This window comes from Rhinichthys klamathensis, unplaced genomic scaffold (genome assembly GCF_029890125.1).
Source record: "Rhinichthys klamathensis goyatoka isolate OS25496 unplaced genomic scaffold, OSU_Roscu_1.1 h1tg000846l_1, whole genome shotgun sequence".
In the NCBI taxonomy this organism is placed as follows: domain Eukaryota; kingdom Metazoa; phylum Chordata; class Actinopteri; order Cypriniformes; family Leuciscidae; genus Rhinichthys; species Rhinichthys klamathensis.
The window spans coordinates 217,886-237,260 of record NW_026607220.1 but is presented as its reverse complement, the minus strand read 5'-3'; the positions used below and the strand labels follow the sequence as shown (position 1 = coordinate 237,260).

At 38.9% G+C, this 19,375-nt stretch overlaps 1 protein-coding gene across 2 annotated transcripts in view; it reads right to left on the bottom strand.

Annotated features, from left to right (window-relative positions):
* Positions 1-19,375, bottom strand: part of ambra1a (autophagy/beclin-1 regulator 1a) — a 147,682-nt gene that overhangs the window by 92,776 nt on the left and 35,531 nt on the right. For both annotated transcript variants that reach the window (XM_056243792.1, XM_056243794.1), the window contains 2 exons: positions 2,889-2,963; positions 2,277-2,377 (listed from right to left, as the gene is read on the bottom strand). In XM_056243792.1, the coding sequence (XP_056099767.1) occupies positions 2,277-2,377; positions 2,889-2,963 (176 nt within the window). The remainder of the gene's footprint in view (positions 1-2,276; positions 2,378-2,888; positions 2,964-19,375) is intronic.

Here is a 19,375-nt window from a genome sequence, read left to right as displayed (position 1 = left end):
AAGATACACCCGAGTCTCCTGGTCTTCGCTTCTGAGTTTCCTACACTTTAAAAGAAAAAAGTTCACAACACCATTATTAAATTATGTTTTCTTTATCCAGTTGTGTACTGTACATATGTACGTAAAAAAAAATATATAAATATATATATATATATATATATACACAGCCACACATATATATATACACAGCCACACACAACAAACACATGTACTTTGCAGTATTAGTATTAGTGTTTAGTTTTGTTTTTGATAATAACATGACTAGACTTGAAATGAAGGTACTATAATCTAATAATTACTTTGAAAAATGTTGTCTCTCCCCTAAAATTTCCATTTGGATAATCTGGCTCTCAAAGGAAAGTAATTGAAGAGCCCTGATCTCAGGGTTGAAAAATAAGTACACAGCAATAGCAGAAAGAGTGAGAGAGAAATCCTGGGTATGTGAAAAATTGTGTCTAAATGTGCATGAGTGTGTATGTGTGTGTGTGTGCGTGCGCTCTGTGCTGTGGGGCTTGTAAAGTTGTCTAAGAGCAGCTAGAAAAGGAGAATGCTTGAAGGAGGGAGAATGTGTGCTGGTGATTGCCATCAGTTTGGATATTTGCCCTGGAGCTCACAGTAACAGTCCTCCCCTCTCATCTTAGAACAAGGGCCAATCATACCTCATGGCTATTCAACTACCCTTTGCAACACAATATAATAGGAGTCCACAAAACAACCCCTATTACAGAACTTTAATCCCTAGAGTGATTATTGGATTGCTGGGTAAAGTAATTCTCTATTTAAAAACTAAGAAATTCAATATGATTAATTCACCCCCAGTGCACTTAACAATTAGTAAAAACTAGATAAAGTACTGATATAACAATAATTTATGCACATTATTCATCTTGCCAGTTGCCACAGAAAAATCTGTCAGATGACCATAATAACTGTTCCAACATTGACATGAACATGCGAGGAGAGGAGAGGAGAGGAGAGGAGAGGAGAGGAGAGGAGAGGAGAGGAGAGGAGAGGAGAGGAGAGGAGAGGAGAGGAGAGGAGAGGAGAGGAGAGGAGAGGGACAGAATTATTGGTGCTCTGTAAAGTGAAGTCATGATGCTGTTTTCTGTGTGAGCTGGAGAGGGTTTGGAGAGGGGCATTTCTGAACCTCGTATGACACACTGCAATTAGTGTGGGCTGAATATGCCTCTCTGTGTGGGAGAGAGAATGCTGGTATGCAAAAGCGAGAAACAGTTCTGTGGATATTTGCATTGTTTTGAATTGGTACAGGATATGTGGGGAGTGGGATCTGTGAAGTATGGGACGTCCGCCCTCATAAGCACTCAAACGATGGCTGATAAAAAATTGTAATGTTGGCCCTGAAAATAAGAACTGTGCTTGTTCTTTCCTGTCTACTAATTTACTATGCATTCAAAACATCTGTTTGGTTCTTCCGCGCCTCTGGAAGTTGTTGACTTAATGTATGAAAGATGTTCAGCGGCACATCCGATGCAGCTGGTAGCTGGCTTTAAGAAATATTTTTAAATAACCCTGTAATGAGGGCATACAGGTGTATCGAGATGCATATTTCAAGACTAAGGGTGTTTAGAAAGTTGCGTTGGAGTGTGTTGACAGTAGGTTTGGTATAAGAGGTAGGGCACATGGGACTTATTTTGAGAAATACAAAACCATAGATATTTGAAATCAAGTGAAGAAGCCAGGATGTGTGTTTGTTCTGAAAGGTTTTGTATGGTGAAAAAAATCCCAAGAATAATACGGTAGTTGAAACAATATTTCTGTAGCTAACACATTGCTGATGTCACTGCAGCTAAATATGGCTAATACTAAAGGGATAGTTTACTCAAAAATGACAATTGGTTCATCTGAAGTTGTTTAGTAGCCTACTCATTTCCAAGCGACAAGCTCTAAAAAAGTGCAAACACTCCCCCAAAAAGTAGTTCATACGACTTAAGTATTATATGGCATCTGAAGCCCTTTGTGCTAATTATACATATTTGGGGCGATATGAAAGTGAACAGATGACAGAATATTTTATTTTCAGTTGAACTACCCTTTTAAATGCAGAAGAGTCTAAGCTAATACAACTACTGTTAAAGAGCCCCGCTGAGAGCCCTCATAGCCAAAATAGCAGGGTGTGTGGGTGAATTAGCACTCGTCATTGACCTGACACATGACATTATTCAAACATTTTTGGGAAGTTTCATCCCTGACAAAGCCTTCAGTGAGTACCATCCTATCTAATATTAGAAAACATAAGCTTTGGAGGGCAAACGTACCTGCGAGGACCCTATTGACGGATGAGTGTGTTGCCAGGCCTGGCTGCCCTCGTTCATGGAAGATTCCAGCATACGGCAAAAACTCCGGCAAAAGGAACCGCCTGGGAGAGATGGAGTGAAACAGAGGCAGTGTGAGCGAGAATGACTGAACATGTGAAGCCAAGATTTGATAGTTTTGAGGCTGTATAAGACATTCATCAGCATTACATGCATATTTCACTGAGAAGACAAACCCATAATGCACTCTGACAAACTCAGTAAAACAATATATCCATTTTTCAGCCTTAGTTATCATAAAACACTTCTTTCATTAACTTTATAAAACCTTACTGACCCCCAAACATTTGAATGGTAGTGTATATTTATAATGTTTATTTATATTATTATTAAAGTATTGTGTAATTTCTCTCACATAACTACTGTAGTTTTAAAATCAATCAGTCAAGTCTCATGTGCAATTTGCCTGCAGAGTGCAGTGCTATTTGTATAGCACACAACACACTCTCAGATGGAAGGTGCCTGTGTAGGCAGTAGGCAGCTCACTAAGTTTTGGAAAAGAGTTAGAATGTGTTTCTGGTGCATTTGGCGTAAACAGGCTAAAAGTGTTCCTACCTGGGCACAAAGCGACCGAGGGAGGGGGCAGACATGCGTGCGTTACGAGGAGCCCTATGTCTGCTTCCATTATCCCTGTACACACACACACACACCTGGTCAGCAACAATAATAATTATCACTGAATCAATCATAACTTGCTTAATACAGGGTTCCCACAGCTTGGTTAACTTTAAATTCAAGAACCTTTCAAGGTCCAATACCCTCAAATTCAAGGACTTAATGTGGGGACACATTTCAAGTGAGAGCAAGGTTACATCGTGTTACCTTGTAAGATAGATTGTTACAGTTTTCATCTGTAAAACAACTATGCAAAAAAGCTCCTTTTTTTTGCATTTATTTTTGGTCATATGACAGAAATCTAATATTCTATATTATTATATTATTGTTGTATTTATGTTTTGCATAAAACTGAAGAATATTCAGGACATCCTATAAAAAAAAAATGATAATAATAAAATAAAAAATGTGTCAACGTCTTGGAACTGATTATTTCAACATGACAACTTGACAGCTCAACAATAAACCATGAGAAAACATGAAAACGAGTATGTGAACTTGCAACAGAACACATTGTTATTTTACATTTGATTTTATTGATTTCTACATAACTCTTCATTATATGTTGGTGTGCCTTAAGCAGTCATTCTGAACCAGTAATCATGTTTTTGACAATTCTGCAGGGATGGGATCATTTTTTCCATTTTTAATTTATTTACTACTTAAATTATCACTACATTATTATGTAATTATTTAAATAATTTAGCACTTAAATTTTTTTTTTTGAAATGCCATAAATTGTATATGACAGATAGGATCATAATTTATTATGCATATGGTTGATATTTATAAACGCTAAATTAGTAAATAACAATAATTATAATCTATGATTAATCTGTCTAATAACGTCGACAAATATAATAGTTACCTGTCTACCAAGCTCTGACAATGTATGGAATATTATATTAGGAGATTATCCAAATTTAAAAACAAAAACAAAAAAACAATAGGCCAATACCTTTAAAAGTAAGGATTTGTCTGTCACGGTATGCTGCTTTAAGTCAGAAATCCACCGCACCACGTGAGCAAAGGAAACTGTGCTGTTCGTCTTACGTTCATCATTAGTTACTGGACAGACCCATTGATACATTTTTTTTCAAATCTGGAGAGGACGTGAGCTCGACATGGTTTTAAAAAAACGTTCATTACGCCCGTTTACGGCGCATGTTCACTAGACTCCGTCGCAATGGAAATAAAGACGCTAACATGCAATCACCCGCAAATTAATGGGTCTATGTAAAATATACAGGACAAATCGCGTCCCATGACGCATCATTTTACCTTTAAATAAGGGACGATTCCGTATTTTACGGGACGGGTGGCAAGTGGCAACCCTACTGACAAGCCATTCTTTGGTGAGCCAATTATCTTGAAACTTGCATTTTCCTGGGCATCATGTTTCAGCGGTTTCAGTCTTATTTTTTCAATGTTTCACGGTGTGTCAATGAAATGTTGAGGTATCATTGTAGTCAACGTCATGGCAACGTACAACACAAAGTACCTCACGGGAAACACTTAACATAACGCATATGCGCGTAACTAACGTAAATCAAGCAAGGCCACGAAGTGTTAGTGAAATAAAACATTAGCGGACTGGAGAGAACAATAGGGATTTTTCTTGCACAAAATAAATTCAAGCACTTTCAAGGACCTGTATCTATGTGTTTATTTTCAAAGACTTTCCAGGGCCTTGAATTTTTTTTTCAGATTCACAAACTTTCAAGGATTTCAAGGACCCGTGGGAACTCACCCTCATGTCGTTTCAAACCCATAAGACATCTTCATCTTTGAAATACAAATTAAGATATTTTTGATGAAATCCAAGGTGTTTCTGAACTAGCCATAGGCAGCAACGTCATTGCAACTTTCATGGCCCAGAAAGGTAGTAAAGACATTGTTAAAATAGTCCATGTGACTACAGTGGTTCAACCTTAACCCTCTGGGGTCTAAGGTGTTTTTGGGGTCCTTGAGATGTTTTGACATGCCCTGACATTTGTACTTTTTTCAGTTGCAGTTTTCAATTTCAGTTTCAGTTCAATTAAAGATATTAATGGCACAGGTGAAATTACACTCTATTTAGCACAGACACATACACACACATATAAAAAAAAATATATATATATATATATATATATATATATACTGTATATATACACTCACCTAAAGGATTATTAGGAACACCTGTTCAATTTCTCATTAATGCAATTATCTAATCAACCAATCACATGGCAGTTGCTTCAATGCATTTAGGGGTGTGGTCCTGGTCAAGACAATCTCCTGAACTCCAAACTGAATGTCAGAATGGGAAAGAAAGGTGATTTAAGCAATTTTGAGCATGGCATGGTTGTTGGTGTCAGTCACAATCTGCTCAGTTACTGGGATTTTCACGCACAACCATTTCTAGGGTTTACAAAGAACGGTGTGAAAAGGGAAAAACATCCAGTATGCGGCAGTCCTGTGGGCGAAAATGCCTTGTTGATGCTAGAGGTCAGAGGAGAATGGGCCGACTGATTCAAGCTGATAGAAGAGCAACTTTGACTGAAATAACCACTTGTTACAACCGAGGTATGCAGCAAAGCATCTGTGAAGCCACAACACGCACAACCTTGAGGCGGATGGGCTACAACACCAGAAGACCCCACCGGGTACCACTCATCTCCACTACAAATAGGAAAAAGAGGCTACAATTTGCAAGAGCTCACCAAAATTGGACAGTTGAAGACTGGAAAAATGTTGCCTGGTATAATGAGTCTCGATTTCTGTTGAGACAATCAGTCTGTATGGTAGAGTCAGAATTTGGCGTAAACAGAATGTGAACATGGATCCATCATGCCTTGTTACCACTGTGCAGGCTGGTGGTGGTGGTGTAATGGTGTGGGGGATGTTTTCTTGGCACATTTTAGGCCCCTTAGTGCCAATTGGGCATCGTTTAAATGCCACGGCCTACCTGAGTATTGTTTCTGACCATGTCCATCCCTTTATGGCCACCATGTACCCATCCTCTATTGGCTACTTCAAACAGGATAATGCACCATGTCACAAGGCTCGAATCATTTCAAATTGGTTTATTGAACATGACAATGAGTTCACTGTACTAAAATGGCCCCCACAGTGACCAGATCTCAACCCAATAGAGCATCTTAATCTCCATCAACTGCAAGATGCTATCCTACCAATATGGGCCAACATTTCTAAAGAATGCTTTCAGCACCTTGTTGAATCAATGCCACGTAGAATTAAGGCAGTTCTGAAGGCGAAAGGGGGTCAAACACAGTATTAGTTAGTATGGTGTTCCTAATAATCCTTTAGGTGAGTGTGAATATATATAATCAAAATATTAATGAAGTCAAAAGCACATTTTTAGTCATACCTGGAAACAAATCCTGTTCAAATAGGTTATATGGGCCATTCTATACAATTGGTTCAAAGTTAGAGTTGGAAAAATCTTGAAAAGAAAATTGTACTATAACAGTTGATTAGTTTATTTTTGACAAAACATTTTTGACAAACACTATACTAAGTATAAAAACAAAAGCTTATTTGATGTGGCTGTAGTCTATTTTACAGTAAAAAGTTTATAACAAAAACTAGTCAACGGAATGTTGTCTTTCATAATTCGTCTGTAACATATCGTTGCGATCTCATGAAAGTGCGTATCTATAGCACAAATTTAATTTCTCATACCAAAAATAGATTTTGCGTGCATATGATACGCAGTTTACTACACGCACTCCACACACCTAATCCTACCCAAGGGGTTTACAGTGCCTATCATTTGCATGCAAAAACTATTTTTGGCGTAGGATGGTACGAGAAATTAAATTCGTGCTATAGATATGCACTTTCATGAGATCGTGTTGTTTTTATGATATATTAGGGCATATAAATGTTAATTTGCTGTTTAAGTTGCTTATATAAAGACATTTTATTTCAACATATTTCAGTCGATTTTTACTCATCTCAGTATAGCCATATAGTTTGGTAAAAGCTGTTCATTCATTCACACACAGAAAGCGATTCATATTTAAACAGTCTTTTTGCGGTTTACATAGGCTATTCCATATCGCGATTACAACAAAGCACTTAATAATAAAAAACTTACTACATCAGCTTGATCTGTCGCTCCTCGAAATGGTCCCAGGATTATTCCTTATAGCCTCCCAGTCGCAAGACGACGTAAAGTAGCCTACTGTAATCTGATTAAACTTGTTGTGTTTTATCGAGTTGATGTGTGGGCGTTGACACTTTTGCATGTATCGCCTCAGATCATTTGCGTTTGAATAGCGCACGCTCCCCGTGGGCGTGATCAAATTAAAAGATAATGAGCAGAAATGAGAACGACTGACATCTCTCTCTTTTCAAATAGATTACATAAACAGAGAATATTTGTTTTTGTTATGAATAAGACCATTTAAAAGTACACACTTAAATGATTATAAAGATATATAGCTCATGCCTGGGAGAATAGTATTCGATGAGTTTTGTTTAAGTTTAGAGACGTGCTCCAAAAAAAAAAGTTCATGTTGACGGAGAGCCAGAAAGCACACCCTGTTTATTTTCTTTCTTTTACAAAAGCACAATGTTTTGTTTCGATTATAAGTGGACACATAAAAAAGACGACATTCAACCGTTTATTTTTTCATATTTCTTAAGTCTGTATGACCGAAAATGACGGAGTATTTTAAGTCTATTTTGCTGCTATGTGAAAAAAATCGAGGAAAACGCGCCGGCGAACTAAAGCAACACCAAGGAACTTTTCCTCTGCGGTCGCCCTACAGGTTGGAAGTGGAATTGTCCATTACCGCTGTCGTAAATAATTTAGCCTACCGCAGCCTACTGTCACAAGCGCACGCTCGCTGTTTATCCCAACCTGCAAGAAGTCCCAACCTCCCAACCTGCAAGTAGTCATTTCAGGTAGGTATATCGTGGTGACTGGAATGTTGACGGGGGGGGGGCACTTTCGTGAGGCACACTCGCAAGGTCTCTCGCTCTCTCCCTCTCTGCCGTGCGCGCGCTATGTATGTTATGCGCGCAGTATGTTCTGTCTCGCATGTGCACTTTAGATTCCGGGAGATTTGAACAAATTTGCGGGCATCAGGGAGACCCTATCAATATGCGGGAGACTCCCGGGAGACTTGGGATGTCTGCAATGGCCACAGACAATTTGAGGAGGTGGTGGGGGAAGTGACGTATGCCGTAAAGCAGTCGAATTTTGTAGTTCTTTTTGTGCTCCGGTTACTACCCGAAACCTGAAGTTACATAGTGCAAGTAAAAGCGATACAGACCAGGTCAGGCTATGGCAGACGTGTCATTTAACCTATTGTAATACGATGTACCATCACAAGGGTCTTGGAAATATATTATGAAGGTGTAAGACTGTAAAACTGGCTGAAGAAACTGTCCTGACCACATGGTCTATTGAAACAAAGGAACTTGCTGAAAATTAGCATTCGACCTCCCCCTCACGCAGTCTCAACTGATTTACATTTCATTCTCTCACCCAGTAACAGCTAAAACTCACATAAGAATATATATATGGTTTAATGTGATTGATTATTGTGTTTAGTATCATTTTAAATGTCCCAGAGTGAGTGGTTAAGATGTCTCATTCCAAAAGAGTAAAACAAAAGGTAATAAGGTTTTTTAGAAGTTTAGAGAAACTGGCACAAAGGAAGATAGGCAATGGCTTCCCAAGACTTCCCAAGATGGCGGCAGGAGCAGTAGGCGTTGTCACAGCTCTCTTAGCTTACAACTTGCTTTTTAACTTTTTAAGTCCTATTAATTCTAGTTTTTTTGGTGATCATTCTAATAACCATTCATTATTTAACGGATATGAGAAAATATTTGTTAAAAAAGCTGACTGGTTAATTAAACAAACATACAGTGCCTTGGGAAATTTCGGACATGGGAAGCACATTTTAGCGGTAACCTTTATTTATCCATCTTTATACACACGAGTGAAGAAACATTCAAAATCAGTAACTCGACGTCATCAAAGTGAAGCTTTAGGTCTAATCATCATGATTTGTTTACTATTATCGGGAGATATTCATCCTTGTCCTGGTCCACACCACGCCAAACCAGTGAATTTATTGGATTTTACGTCGGACTCGGCTGTCTCTCAGGTACGCACTCTGGGTCGCGGGACGTTGCTGTCTGGTTATGTACAACAAATTAACCTCCCTTGCTCTGGTTCGCCGGGTTCTGGTGGCGGCGTCTTGCCCGCGTGGAGTGCTGTGACGAGCGGGGAGGCGGTGGATGCCCAGCGGCTGGGCACTGCCATCATGGACCGGCGTCACACTGGCCCAGTGGATTCCATGTCGGATGTAGCTATCCTTCAGGTACGCACTTTTGGTGGCAGTAAGTCACTGTCTGGCTATGCTCAACACACTAACCTCCCTCGCTCTATCTTGATGGATGCTGGTGGCGGTGTTGATGCGGGGAGCTTCGCGGCAGAGGAAGCCGAGTTGCCGGGTGTTACCTCGGCCGCAGTTGGCGTTCCGCGGCATGTCCATGCGGGATTGTTGGCGTTTGATGCAGGCCTGGGTTCCCGTGCGGCGAGCGGGAGTGACACGGACTTTCAGAAGAGATCGTTTATTTTAAGACCTGGGAATGAAAGGAATTCTGCTCCGTTGGAGTCACCAAACAATTCCATTTCTGCTAACTCTGGTTTAGGTACTTTACAAGTGTCTGCAAAGTCTATGCAAAATGTAAAAAGTAAAGCTGTAAATCAAGGTATTTAAAAAAAAAACAAATGGGGATTCTTTCAGACAGTAAATCAATCTAGAACAATTTGGGATCCTAAAGTCAAGCCAAAGGGTCTCTTAGGTGGGCATCTTAATATACGAAGTATTATATCAAAGAGTGATCAAATCCATCATCTTTTACTAGACTCTAACTTAGATTTTCTTTGTTTATCTGAGACATGGCTTCATGAAAATTCTCCGTTTGCTGCATTAGCGGTACCTGGCTTTAAATTGTATAGGAGAGATAGGGTTGGTTCTAAGGGAGGTGGTGTTATGATTTATGTGAAAACTACCATCCAGTGTAATGAAATTGCCTGGGCAAATTGTACGGACTTGGAATGTATTGGTTTGAACCTAATATTATCACCACAAATGTCTTTTGTATTAATTGTAATTTACCGCCCACCATCTTCTAATATTATTTTTTATGAAAATCTGAAACAATTACTAAAGCAGTGTGATTTTAACAAAGAAGTTATTATAATGGGAGACTTTAATATCAATTGGGAAGACAAAACCGTAAGAAAGAAACTCAAACAGATAACTGATCACTTTGATCTGAAGCAAATGATTAATGGGCCTACAAGAATAACTAACTCAACAAGTTCTCAAATTGATTTAATTTTTAGTAACCGAGCAGAGAGAATTTTAAAAACTTTTAATATGTTAACAGGCCTTTCTGATCACAATTTGATTCTAGTGGCCAGAAAATTATCTAGCAAGAGATTCATTTCATTTAGAAGGAAATATGACTCTTACGGCATTCCAAAACGTAAACTAGATGATTTCAGAAAGGCAGTTCATCAGATTGAATGGGAGGATTTTTTAATCGGAAAAGATCAGGACGAAGACAGTCGAATATTTTCCAAAAAATTAGAGAGTACTATTAATGATTTCAGTTGTAAACTTAATCCTAAAAACAAAAAATATACTGTCCCTTGGATTAATTCAGATATCTTAAAATTAATGAAAAAACGGGATCTTGCTTTAAAAACAGCAAACAGATCAAAGTTTAGTCATGATAGACAACATTTCGCTATGTTACGGAACAAGGTGGTAAAGTCGTTGAGAAAAGCAAAGGCTGATTTTTTTCTGAGAATAATTAATGAGGCTAGAGGTAATTCAAAATCAATATGGAATAAGTTGAGCTACTTAAAAGGTGACAAAAGAAAGGATAGGTCTTCACTTGAATTGATGGTTAACGGGAAGCTGACTAACAATCCAGCTGATGTAGCCGAAGCACTAAATTATTATTTTGTTGACTCGGTAGTCACAATAACTCAATGTTTTTCCCCTAAGTATACTGAAACTCATACAGTTAATACAGGTGAACAAGCCCTTACTCTAAGGGCAGTCTCTGAATTAGACGTCATAAGAACAATTACATCTCTTAAACCATCTAGAGCAAAGGATATATTTGGTATGGACGTGGTAATGCTTAAAGAGCTTAGTGAGTCGTTAGTTAATCCTATCACTAAAATTATCAATCTTTCCATCTCTCAGGGGATGTTCCCTTGTGCTTGGAAGTCATCTGTTATTGTGCCTATATTCAAAAGCGGTGTTTCTTACTCTGCTAGTAACTACAGACCTATTAGTATTCTACCTATAGTCTCAAAGGTTGCAGAGAAATTGATGGCTGCGCAAATCACTAATTATTTGAATAACAGTTCTTTTGTTTTACATCCAATGCAATTTGGCTTCAGAGCAAACTATTCAACTGAGATGGCAAATTGCTATTTCGCTGAGAAAGTTAAGTCTCTATTAGATAAAGGAGGGGTTGTCGGGGCTGTGTTTCTTGATTTCAAAAAGGCCTTTGACACCGAACAGAATCCCTGGTTCATCTTTCGGCGTGGCTCGAACAATGCTGCTTACAGTTAAACATCTCTAAAACAGTGTGTATGTTTATCACCAAAACTAAGAATTTAAGTATAGTGCCAGATGTATTTGTATCAGGGGAAAGATTACAAGTTGTATCTGAATATAAGTACCTTGGTATTCTGATTGATTCCAAACTTTCATTTAAGGCGCAGGTTAAAAAGGTCTGTAACCGGGTCAGATTTAGTTTATCAAACTTTAGATTTATTCGAGATTATATGTCGTCTGAAGCCGCTTTGATGTATATGCATTCCATGATTATTTCTCATATTACCTACTGTTTAACTACTTGGTCGCAAGCTAGTATTACTACTCTGAAACCACTAGAGTCTTTGTATAAACAATCACTAAAAACTCTCGATAAGAAATCAGTTCGGTTTCATCACTGCTCAATATTAAAAAAATACAACTTACTAAGCTGGGATAACTTGATAAAATATGTACATATCTGTTTGCTGTTTAAGACTATACATAGCCTGTCTTCACCATTAAAACAGTTTGTGAACATTAGAACAACTGCTCACCGATCTACAAGGGGTGGGGAAAGAGGGGACTGTATTATCCCTCTCAAAAGAAGTACCTTTAGCCAGTCTGTGTTTTCGGTCAAAGCTGCAAGGGAATGGAACTCCGTCCCATCAACAATTAGACGATTACATGCTTTTGGTTCTTTTCGGTCTCATCTTAAAAAATGGTTACTGACAATTCAGCACTGTCAACATAAGTATTGTATTCTTGACAATAGACTTAGGCTATTTTTTACCAATTGTTCTTGGCTTTGTTGCTCTCTTGTGTTGCCATCTTTCTCTTTCTCTCTCTCTTTCCTTTCTCTCATGTTTACTTTGTTTTAGATAATATACGTTTATTATTACTATTATTATTATTTTTTTTTTATTTTTTTTTTATGATGTGTATATGTGTGATGCTCTGTCTCTGTTTTTAGGGTGACTATTTAACATTCTGTCAAGGGTCTACGGATGAAAAATAGCCTTTTGGGCTAATTCTGGCACGTTTACACTTGTTTATTAATGTGCATTGACCCTGTAAATAGATAAATAAAAAAAAATAAAAAAAAGAGGTGTAACCTCTGAATGCAAATTACCATTGTAAAGAAGTTCTGGCTATTTAATGGAATGCAGCAAGGAATCGGGGCCTTTTCTGTATCTCAGATCAGCCCGTGCAGTGCCGCTGCTAGCCATTTTGGTGCCCTAAGCATAATTCCTTTATGATCCCCCCCCCCCCCCCAAAAAAACATTTTCATTTAGGATTTTCATTTAGGGGGGCTAAGCCCCCAATGAGGGTATGATTTATAAAAAAATTAAAAAGCTAAAAAGTAACACTTAAGATTAGGGTCTAATGCTTACTATTAACTAGTTTCATTACCATGCAATGGCATGGTTTTATAATCACTGGGATCCCGAATTTGAGGCAGGTTAGTTAGGGGTGTTCGGGGGAAATTTTGGATTTTTCTGAACTACAGATGTGCATTTTAAGATGTTGTGAAGGCAAAAAAAAAAAAAAAAAAAAATTCGATAACAACAGCTTTAAAACCATGTCAGTGGGCAGCTGATTATTTTTCTCTCCTCATCAGCATCACACTCTTTTTCTCTTTGTTTTTATCTTGCCCTGTCTCTTCCCCTCCTAAAGTTGGCTTTTTTAATTTACTAAAGGTTACAATTTGTATTTTATTCTCAATATGTACACATTCATTATAAATCCTGTGCCTAACATGATGAAAACGGCTTTGTTCATGTTTCTTGTCCCCTCACAATGACAGTAGCCTAAACTATTACACTAGGCTACATGTTACATAGGCCTATTTTCAGTTCAAAATGGCAAAATTAGACAAAACTACACTCACCGGCCACTTTATTAGGTACCCCATGCTAGTAACGGGTTGGACCCCCTTTTGCCTTCAGAACTGCCTCAATTCTTCGTGGCATAGATTCAACAAGGTGCTGGAAGCATTCCTCAGGGAGTTTGGTCCATATTGACATGATGGCATCACACAGTTGCCGCAGATTTGTCGGCTGCACATCCATGATGCGAATCTCCCGTTCCACCACATCCCAAAGATGCTCTATTGCAGTGGTTCCCAAAGTAGGGGTCGCGACCCCCCGGGGGGGCGTGAGACAGCGAGGGGGGGGTCGCGAGATGATTTCCAAGGGACCGTTTGGTATTTATGGAAAGGTCCACCGGAGGAAAATAGGGGAGGGTGTATTTTTATTCTTTGTTGAGGGGAGGGTCATTCAACTTTTTGTATCCATGAAAACAGCAAAATTTCAAATATTTTTTCCATGTAGCTCTCTCGGTCTCGGTTCCCCATCGCTATCAGATGGGTCTCCCAACAAAAATCCAGTTTAGCGCTGTCTGACAGTGCGCGCTCAGAAAAAGTACATCATGTACAGAACGCCAATGAAATGTTTACCTGGCATAGCTTTAAAGCACGATTAAATAATTAACTTTTGTGATTACGAATAAGTGCAGTGTCCTGTGAGTGTAACTCTACCGCTGCATTAACATGTGATATTAATGTACGTTGAGTGTTTGAGTGTATTGGGACTGAAGCGCCAGAACTGCAGCTGATATAATGTGCGCTGTAGCACGATACTTCCATATTTTAGTTTCCATTCTTATTGTGTTTTCACAACAATGTTAGTGAGTAAATACTGAAATTGCCACCATAACAGTGGAGTGTGATGTGACGTAGGGCTATCACATTTTTAAATTACTATTAGTATTATTTGAAGTTAAAATAATCGGAAATACGCAGACCGACACCAAAAAACTATTTGAGGATAAATTATTTAAAATTGGGCAATTCCAGCGTTATGGACGTGACATTTGCAGTCAAAACTTGAAATATAAATGATCAGAAAATGTATTTAATACTGAAACAGGCTATCCATACCCCCAAAGGAGTCAAGACATTAGAAAAATATCAGTCTACACATGCGTTTTATATTTAATATGAGCGAAATACACATGTGACGTGACACAAAAAATCTTTAACTTTTATGTGGCAAAATATTTTTTAATAATTCTACGAATTACACTGAATTACACAAAACAAAAGTACGCTAATAACTGGATGAAGAAGGGTCGGCCTCCACAGAACATAAAATATTCTTTATTTTATTTTATTTTTCGTGTTCGCATTTATGAGGAAAAAAACAATACGGACGTGACAGTTCTCCGTTTCGGACATGACCGCTCTGAAAGCGACTTTAAAACTTCCACAGAGACTTCAGAAAGCACAAAGCCTTTCTTTAAAGTAAATTTCGTTTTTTATTAATTGTATCTAAATTTTAATTAATGTTTCATCAACCAATTACCTGGATTAATGAATAAGAAGTAAATATAGTAGAAAATAGATCATCATGACACGGAGTCGCCGGCGCGTGAACTGGACTCTTTCTCATGAACCGAAACTCAGCGTATAATGTAGCTACTTGCCTCACAGAATTGAGAAATATATAGAAAGCTTGATGTCAACTTTTAAACAGAACATTTAAAAACGAAAAACAGACTGCTCTCTGCTTATGTAATCCGTATGAAATCTGCATTTCTCTCTGGCGCGTTACTGTGAAGATGGCGAGTCAGCATCGTCAAATTCATCTTGAAGCCGACACACTGACACAGAAAAACCTTGTTTATTAATAAACAATTAATATCTCTCCCTGCTATACTATTTGACATATTCATAATCATTACTTTTGCCGGTTCTTTTGTGGCAGCCTTTAGATACTTTATTGGGAGCGCCACCCTTGTTACATGAACGCGTCACCACTGCATCAGCACCGAAAACATGATTTTTCTTCTTTTTTTTTTAATCTAAAATAAAAAATCATGATACGAACCGAGTTGTAGGTTTGGTCCATCGTTACAGCCTTAGTAAAACGAGAAAGTAGGAGTTTAGTCGTTTGTCATTTTGTAAAAAAAAAAAAAACAATGGCTATCTGAGCATCTTTGCCAAGCGCAAACCAGCAATCAATAAATTATCGGGGAGGGTCATGCCTTTTTCACAATCATTTTGGAGGGTCATGGAAAAATGTATTACTGGCGAAGGGAGGGTCAAGTATTTTGACTACAGATCTCAAAACTCCTCCGGTGGCCCCTTAAATAAAAAACGAACAGTCCCTAAATAAAAAATATTAATAGGCTAAAAAAAAAAAAAAAAAAAAAAATATATATATATATAGATATATATATATATATATATATATATAACGATTAGAAATAGCATATTGTATCCATAATTGTAACAAAATACAAAAAAATAGTTGTTAAATAAAAAAAATTAAAAATAAAAACATACAAATAAAAAAAAAGCCGTTGGTCCTGAGCCTGAGGTGATGACGAGAGATTAACGACAATTAGCGGTCACTTTACTACAGCACCAAGATAAACAGTCTTTCTGACACGTAGCGCAAGGTATTTTTTAGGTTTAAGTATAGGATAATATTGTTTTCGAAATGAAACGTTGGTTAATATCGACCAAAGACAACAAAGGAAGGCCAGCAGAGGTGCCAGCGGAGGAGAGTGGAGAAGTAGGCCTACCACCGTCGGAAATGCCATCGACCTCAGATACGGAAAGAGGCCGGCGTGTGCATAAAGAGCACATCCATCAGCAGTCGGATCAGCCTTCCTCCAAGTGTCGAAAGTATCGAGACGAATTTATCCAGTATGGATTCACATGCGTCATCATCAACGAAGTACAACATCCCCAGTGTGTAGTGTGCACTGAGGTGCTAGCACATGAAAGCCTAAAGCCTGTAAAAATGCTACGACACTTGAAAACCAAGCACCCCTCTCTTGCTGCTAAACCAGTAGATTTTTTCCGACGAAAGGAGCGAGAGTTGCAAGGCCAAAAGAAAGTTCTAACTAAACAAACAACAATCCCTGCCAAAGCTCAACAGGCATCATATGAGGTGGCATATTTAATTGCACTGGCAAAAAAGCCACACACGATCGGTGAAACCCTTATCAAACCCGCTGCTATAGCAATAAGTCGGGCTATGCATGGGGATAAACTGGCCCGTGAGCTAGAAGCAGTGCCTCTGTCTAACGGGACTATTGCCCGGCGCATCTCCGACATGGCCCAGGACATAAAGTGTCAGCTGGTGGACAGAGTGAAGAAAGGGAAATATGCTTTACAATTAGATGAATCCACAGATGTATCAAACTCTCCCCAGCTGCTTGTATTCGTCAGATACAGTTTTGACGGAAAACTTAACGAGGACATTCTGTTTTGCACCGCGCTTGAGGGAACGTGCACAGGCGAGGACATTTTCACAAAAGTTGACAACAAACTAAAAGAAGAGGGACTGTCTTGGGGTGAGTGCATCGGTGTGTGTACAGATGGTGCTGGAGCGATGCTGGGGAAAAAGAAAGGTCTTAAAGCAAGAGTCTTGCAAGTGGCGCCTCATAAATTTCACGCATTGCATTATACACAGAGAAGCTCTTGCGAGCAAAACACTTGACCCAGAACTTAAACGTGTTCTTGAAACCGCGATAAAAATTGTCAACTACATAAAAGCGCGTCCACTCAATATCAGGCTGTTTGCCACTCTCTGTCACGAACTGGGATCGGAGCATGAGTGCTTGCTGTTCCACACAGAAGTCAGGTGGCTTTCGCGAGGGAATGTGCTCAGCCGCCTGTTTGAGCTGCGGGACGAAGTGCGCTTATTTCTGATGGAGCATGCGTCCCAGCTCGCTGACCACCTCACTGATCCTGACTGGTTAACAAGGCTAGCGTATCTGTCTTGCATATTTGAAAAACTGAATGGCCTTAATATGTCATTGCAAGGTGAAAACACAAGCATCATGTCACTGAATGATAAAATCTACGCATTCACGAGAAAACTTGAGCGCTGGACTGAGCGAGTTGAAATGGGTAGGATTGACATGTTTTCTGAGCTGGACGAATTCATTGAGGAAAATGAACTGAGTGTTAACATAGTGATGAAGTCTATCACTACTCACCTTCAATCCCTACTGGAACACTTCAACAAGTATTTCCCAAAGGAAACAGCTCCAGAACAATATGACTGGGTAAGATCACCGTTCACTGTAACAAGGGCTAATCATCTGACATCCAACCTGGAGGACGCATTGGTCGAACTGTCAAGCGACCGAACCTTAAAGACAGCGTTTAATTCCAAGACGCTGGCTGAGTTCTGGATTTCTGTCGAGAAGGAATACCCACAGCTATCCAAGGCCGCTATGGATGTACTGATGCCTTTTGGCACTACCTACTTGTGCGAAAAGACTTTCTCGGCACTCACGTACATTAAAAATAAACACAGATCGCGACTGAATGTGGAGGACGAACTCCGAGTGGCGGTCTCCAAAATTAAACCAAGAATGGACTTGCTGTGCTCCAAGCATTGTGCCCATCCATCTCATTAGGAGATGGTAGGCTAATATTTAAATGAAAGTAATGAGTAAATTACTATAAAACAGTATTATAGTTTGATTGTTGTGTTCTTTTTTGTTGTAAACATGCTCGTGTTTAGATAGGCCTATTTGTGCGTGTGCGCTTTTGTGCGCAACGGCATGTGCCCATCCATCTCATTAGGAGATGTTAGGCTAATATTTAAATGAAAGTAATGAGTAAATTACTATAAAACAATATTAGAGTTGTTTGATTGTTGTGTTCATTTTTTTGTTGTAAACATGCTCGTGTTTAGATAGGCCTATTTGTGCGTGTGCGCCGTTGTGCGCAACGATATTGTGCGCATCCATCTCATTAGGAGATGTTAATATTTAAGTAAGGAATAATTGACGACAGGCCGTTGAATTATTAGAAAAATAGTGCACACTCGAGCTAATAGGCTAAATGAAACACAAAGCCCTTTTAACAAGTAGGCCTATCAATAATTATTTATTTGTTATAGAATAATAACGAAAACCCGTGCAGTTTAATTTTTATTAAAATTAAACTGCATGTGTCCATTTATTGTGAAGTTAGACATTACAAATTGCAGATCAAGCGCATGGGGCTGCATGTTTTTTCTTGTTATGAATTGTATCCTATTTTCCGTTGTTACAGTTATTACTACGCGCAGTGATATGGAACTAATGCGGTCAAAACTACTTTAGCCGTGCGTTTCCCTGAAAATAATTGCACACCTTATAACCTTCTCAACCAATCAGAATCAAGCATGTAACAGCCCTGTAGTATAATATAAAATAATATAATGTTTGTTTTGACTGTTGTGTTCTTCTGTGTTGTAAGTATGCCTATTAGTGCGTGTGCACAGTTTCACGCAATGTTTGTATACTTTAACCACCTCCGAGGATAGTAGGGGTCGCGAGTCACTCGCACCTTTATTTTGGGGGTCGTGGGCTGAAAAGTTTGGGAACCCCTGCTCTATTGGGTTGAGATCTGGTGACTGTGGAGGCCATTTTAGTACAGTGAACTCATTGTCATGTTCAAGAAACCAATTTGAAATGATTAGAGCTTTGTGACATGGTGGAAGTAGCCATCAGAGGATGGGTACATGGTGGCCATAAAGGGATGGACATGGTCAGAAACAATGCTCAGGTAGGCCGTGGCATTTAAACGATGCCCAATTGGCACTAAGGGGCCTAAAGTGTGCCAGGAAAACATCCCCCACACCATTACACCACCACCACCAGCCTGCACAGTGGTAACAAGGCATGATGGATCCATGTTCTCATTCTGTTTACGCCAAATTCTGACTCTAACATCTGAATGTCTCAACAGAAATCGAGACTCATCAGACCAGGCAACATTTTTCCAGTCTTCAACTGTTCAATTTTGGTGAGCTCTTGCAAATTGTA